This window comes from Parasteatoda tepidariorum, chromosome 2 (genome assembly GCF_982258835.1).
Source record: "Parasteatoda tepidariorum strain Cologne lab strain chromosome 2, Ptep-v5.0, whole genome shotgun sequence".
Classification (NCBI taxonomy): domain Eukaryota; kingdom Metazoa; phylum Arthropoda; class Arachnida; order Araneae; family Theridiidae; genus Parasteatoda; species Parasteatoda tepidariorum.
In genome coordinates this window covers 45,317,879-45,324,070 of record NC_141756.1, presented here as the reverse complement: position 1 = coordinate 45,324,070, position 6,192 = coordinate 45,317,879, and the positions used below count along the sequence as shown (strand labels likewise).

Sequence of the window (6,192 nt, the reverse complement as noted above, 5' to 3'; positions counted from 1 at the left end):
TGTAGTCATGAATATATTTACATTAAAATTTAGGTTGAAGATAATTGATTTGTAAAAGGAGCATATAATTGCTAAACAAATGAAAGCTGAGGATCACAAAAAAAAAATTATGATTTGCACAGTACCGTGTGTAATAAACAAGCCAAAATGAGCTAAATTAAGACAGTCAAGATATTTCAATCTAGAATTGCTTTCTTTTAACCAGTGTCATTAAAAATTATTAGAACACATTTTCACTATAACACATTTTCACTATAAATTCCCCAAAATTCTTCAAAAACATTGCAACATATCTAGATAACATTATTTTAAGAAATGTGGAAGATTAGGACTCAGAAATTGCATTGTTTTTTACTTTTTTTTAGTCTTTTGTAGATTTTTTTTTTTTAATGGCGGGCACTTAGGGTTTGTTCCATTGGCCACAGAAATGCCAGAACTGCTACTCTCTTCTCGTTACCCAGTGGGCACCTGTTGCGAAACCACGGCGGTGGAGCAGCGTCGTCCACGTCACACAACCACTAACCCGTTTTTTATAGGGTGGGTCACATTTCTCAAATTCACACAAGGAGGAAAGGACATAGAACACAGAGAGAGAAAGAAACATACATGCCCTGAGCAGGATTCGAAACCGCGGCCAATGGCTCCACAGTCAGACACGCTAACCACTCGGCCACCTGGTCGACTTTTGTTGAATATGAAATTAACTGTTCGGAGTAGTATGAAGGTATAGAATAGATGTCCTGAAAATTTGAAAAGAGAAAGACGTTAATAAGTAGAACTTTTTTACTCCTCATTATAATCTTAGAATGTTACGAATATTAGAGTTGGAGAAAACTGAAGTTCCATTCTCAATAATGAAGATTTCTATAAATCGAGCCTGATCATCATTCTCTTCGAAAACAAAATATCAGTAGAGGGATAGGCAGAAAGTTAAAGTTTGATCAATTCCATCCGGGCCGTCCGATTTCAGGAAGCTTCTCATTGTTTACATTTAGTTAACCATTCATAAGGTACATATTAAGTCAAGATATTTAGATGTTGATGACTGTGTGATGCATGCGTTAGAACAAATTTGCAGAAAGAATTAATAATAATATAACTTTTTTTTTAACTTTTTTTGCCGTTTAATATAATAATTTCTTTTTTTTAATTTCGTAAAATGTCAGGATTTAATGAACCCTCACACTGTATGCACTATTGGTTTCGAGTGACACTGTAACACTACAATTTGGAATAAAATATTTAGCGTTTTCATCTGGAGGGAGAGCACTTGAGCCTGTCATCCAGTAAGTTGGGTGAAGATCAATAGAGTTCCGAAGATGCCAGGAGTATGGTACTACCATCATTACCTGGATACCTAGGTGGAGTATCGTTCAAACTCACTAAATGACTGTGTAAGTAAAGACGGGAACCAACTGAATCAGAAATCTACCTTTCTGCTCGATAGCGAGCGTTATGTTTCTTAATTAAAGATGATTAAAGTTTCAAAGGGGATCGTTCATAAAGGAAGTTATATTTGTAAGGAAGAAAAAGCTCGTAAAAATATGACGAGGGGATGATAAGAAGTTTGACATCCCACATTTTGGCTAAAATAAATATATTTTAAACCAACAGACTTAAAAAAAAATTATTTATTTTAGATCTTTTTTTTCTCACCTTTTTCTTCAAAATAAGCACACATCTAATCTTATATTAGTATTACGCTCACAATAATTTCAATAAAATAAAGTTTAAAAATAAAATTTGAAAAATAAAATTTGAAAAACAGTTTTGACTACGAGACGCACACTACAGATGGAGAAAAAATGCATTTACGGTGGTGTATAATAATTTATTGCATAAGCTTTCTTTTTTAAACTCTTACCATAATATAGAAGTTTAAAAAATATTGAAAAAAATCTAATGTTCTAAAAGAACATTACAAACAAGTTACAGCAAAGAAAAAAGGCGTTAAACAATTAGGTAAAACGAACAAACTTGTACCAGATATTTAATCTAAAGAGGAATTATAAGAAAAAAGTGCAAAAGAGTTTCCCATTTAATGTATTAGTGGTCACTTTATTTCATTTATTTTAAATAATCCATCTAAAATAAATTATTAAACACACCAGCATTTATCCATTAGACGTTTAGGTTTCGACCACTAAGTTTCTTTTTTCTAAGGTCCCGCATTGGACTGATCGTACAAACACGGTTCTCAGTAGAACACCGAAGTCTAGCATCACTGGCTGCGCTCATGCAGTAAGAGGGTGGGCAACCACTACGATCAGCCTGCATAGGGGCCGAGGGTGCGTGGTATCGATCCTGGTTAAATTGTTCTTCCGTGAAATGCTTGACTTCACGTGCAGGTCATCTGGCTACCAAAGCAGGGGTGCCATCCCCTCCGCACAAGATCAAAATTGTGATGATATGTCTTCGTATCATCCTCAGGGATATTTCTCAGACAGTCGCCAATAGCCCATTGTGCAGATCTAGCGTGACGTAAATAAAGAACCTACCTACTTTCGTTGAAAGGTGATCAACGTCCTCAAAAAACTGAGAAGCTGGTAGCAGAATTTTTTAAAGAATATTCGAAAATTCACCTTTTTTACCGTTTAAACAAAATATTTCCGTTAGAGAATCAATGTGACGATTCTCTATTCTTAGAATATTAATTTTTAAACTGTAAAATAGTTAATTTTTACACATCGAAATTTTGCGACAAATTTTTGTTACTTTGGGATGCTGGTCAACTTACTTTTGCCTCTTATTATTCCGATTAAGCAAAGAAATCGAAGTTAAAGTCAATTTTTATATTTTTCGATTTAGTACCTACATCTAAACTTCTTTCATCGGGTGTTTGATAGGATTGTTTTGATTACGAACTTCATTTTTTCGTCAAATATAAATTTCATTTATCGTAAAATTGGGGTTATTTCGTTGATATACATTTTACTTTTAAATTATAAGAAAGTATCTATGAACTTATAATTCAAAAATAAACATATGAAATTGCACCAGTACATTGCTAGTCTTCAATATCTACAACAGTATGTTTCATTTCCTGATTTGAGAAATCTAAACAAATAATTCAGTCAAAATTAAGTCTATAAACTACCTTTTATTCTTCTAAAATGAATATTTTATTTTATTTTGAATATTTTATCCGTAGTTTTAGTTGCAATCTAAAAATGTAAGCAACGAGGATAAGAAACAAATTAAAAGCTGAACTTCCTAATCCCGTGATTATTAATAACTAGGGTATTAATTCAAGTATGATATTTAGAGTTTTAATTCAAGTATTTTCTATAAAATTTGCCGTATTATTTTGTTAAAATATTTTTCATTTGTTACTAAGTATTATATCCATAAGCGACTGAATTTTTTTTTTCTATATAAATTTAGACTGTGCTCAGTTTGTGAAACTGAAATCAGAACCTTAGTGTTACTAAATTTAAATCGAGCTTTGTATTTCGATATTTTTTTTTAAATACTTGGTGTGCTAACTCAATTTTTAAACTGCTAAACATGCTAACAGTGATTCCACTTGATTTTAAAAACTGTGGATCCCCCAGAAATTCCAAATTTCTATTTAACGTATGAATTCTCTACCTCTTTATCCATTTATTTACTTGCACATTTTTAGTTCGTTTATTTATGGAGAAATATGTAATTACAAAATAAGGAAAAGAGTTATATTTGACCTATTAAGGTTTTTAATTAGGACTGAACACTTGCAAAAAAAAAGTTATGTAAACTCAGAATTATTCTAATTTCTCTTTCATCAATTTATAAAGATCTAATTTCTCGATAAGCTATTAATAAAGAAAAATTCTGTTATATGTAAGGTTTGATTACAATTTTGACAGGTAAATCTGTTGGCATGCTTTTTTTTTCCTCCATTTTTGTAATTGATGTTTATTTTTTTCGTTTATTTATCTCCTTGATCTCGTACTCTCCTTAATATTTATTTTTTCTTATTTGACATGCTACTATATGTAAACGGAATCACTGTACTAATCATTGTTTACATTAATTTTTTAATTTATGAAACATCCTATTTGAATGTTGATTTTTTTTAAAAGCATTGATTATTATTTAAAATTAGAGATTTCATAAATGTGTAAATCTACTTGTGTCTTTCTGTGTTTATTTGGAAGTTACAGCTCTCTATGTGCTTTATATTTTTTATTTACTTTTAGTTTGCACCAATTATTGTTACAGTTTGTGTTCTTTAGTAATATTCCTAATTACTGCGGCCCTTCCAATATAATGACCAATATGTAAAATACTTTTTTCTATTCCATGGAAGCAATGTTGTTTAGAAGTCTGTAAAATCTCTCTGAACTAAACCATTCACTTAAATATATGGAGACCAGAGTTTTTTACCTTGCTTTTAACAGTTAATTATTTTAAAACTAATTGTTGAATGCTTTTTTTATATTCCGGTGTATTTCCCGTAAATTTTTCTACTTTCAATGGCACATCTCAAGTTACTAAGTCTCATAGTTTTTGCGCAGCAAACCAAAATGTAAAGTTGAAATCTCAGAACAGTGTTAGTGCTTCAAAATTTTTAATATAAAGAAAATAAAATTCATCAAATGTCACTTAGAAACTTCATCCACTTAGTTCTTTAATTTAGTCAGAGAAAATATGAGTAATGTAGATTTGGTAGTAGTAGATTTGAAATTATATTAGTTTGTTATGAGATACTTTTTAGTTAAAATTGAATAACTTAACTAAGTGTGAATTGACTGTTTATTCTCTTGTTCAATTTTAATAAAATTATAGGTATGTTAATGATATAATTATGTTGCTTAAGAAAAATCATTTGTTATAATAAATAAATTCTATATATGTCAATGTTATGTAATCAATAGAATTAGAACTTCTGTTAAAAAATTTTGAAGTTATAATTTATTGTTTTTATTTATTAATAATAACAAATGTACATAAATATAAATTGATAAAGTGTATATCAATAAAGTGAATGAAATGAAATTAAAGAACAGTAAATGTAATCCAAAATCAAATATTTATAAAAATATAAAATGATAAAACTACATGATAAAAGATAAAACTAATTTTTTGAGCAAATGATAAAACTAATTTATTGTTAAAAACACTTTTTTGTTGATTTGAAGATACCTGAGTAAATAACTTCACAAATATGAAGACCTACATAAATATTTGTATAATCTAAGTAAAATTTAATTTTTATTAAAAAGTAGTTAAGCATTAATTTATGGTGAATAAATGTTTTTTCATGAAAATTTTATGCATTCATGTTTTGATATTTGATTGTGATCATTGTGTTTTATGCTATTTCTTTGTGCTTCTTGGTTTAAAAGATGAATCTACTTACTAAATCATAAGAAGATCTAAACATTTTATAAAATGTCATCTGAAAGTGATTCAGAAGTATTCTTTGATGCTGAAGAAAGTACACCTGTCCGTTCAGTCAAGTAAGTATTTTGTAGTCAAGTATCTTGGCTTTTTCTCTTGTTTTTGCTCCCCTTTCTTTTCTTTTTTATTGAAGTAAAAATATTTTAATTCCATCCTATGTTAAATTAACCTTGTTCCTATCAAGTGTATATGTACATTAAATACTGCTTAGTACATTGAATACTTGACTGAATATTATGTGGAAAACCAAGCATTTTTTTCTTTTTTTTTTTTGCAAAACCTGGATCTAACTGTTTTTAATAAAGGAGAGGTCATAAAAATTAACTAGCTAATAAATTATGCAGACGCCCGGTGGCTGAGTGGTAACGCTTTGCGCTCCCGTGCCACGGGTCTTGGATTCGATCCTCGGGCCGGGCAAGGTTAACTCAGCCTTTCATCCCTTCAGTGGGTCGATAAATGAATACCAAGCATGCTTGGGAACTAAACATTGCAGGTTCCGCATTCAGCTGACCACCCAACCGAAACATCTGCTCCTGCGCTCCAGAGCCCACGGTCAAGAAAACTGAGATGGGCACAGTAGGCCTTGGCCCTCTATGGGCTGTGGCACCACTGAGTGTAGTTTTAATAAATTATGTAACATCAGGGGTCTGTCTAGATTTTTCTGAGAGGTACCATTTTGTGAAAATTTAGACATAATTTGTGAAAATGAAAAATATTAAAAAATCAACACAAAAATATGGATTTATCGTTTCTTACAGGAAACAGAAATAAAATTTGAAGAAAAAGTATTTTGTGAAACTACCATTT

At 30.3% G+C, this 6,192-nt stretch overlaps 1 protein-coding gene across 4 annotated transcripts in view; it reads left to right on the top strand.

Moving 5' to 3' along the window:
- Nucleotides 1–2,891: 2,891 nt before the first annotated feature.
- LOC107439498 (WD repeat-containing protein 44) overlaps nucleotides 2,892–6,192 on the top strand; it is a 36,432-nt gene continuing 33,131 nt past the window's right edge. For all 4 annotated transcript variants that reach the window (XM_087157255.1, XM_087157254.1, XM_087157253.1 and 1 more), the window contains exons 1-2: nucleotides 2,892–3,031; nucleotides 5,324–5,444. In XM_087157255.1, the coding sequence (XP_087013381.1) occupies nucleotides 5,377–5,444 (68 nt within the window). In that variant the 5' untranslated portion in view covers nucleotides 2,892–3,031; nucleotides 5,324–5,376. The remainder of the gene's footprint in view (nucleotides 3,032–5,323; nucleotides 5,445–6,192) is intronic.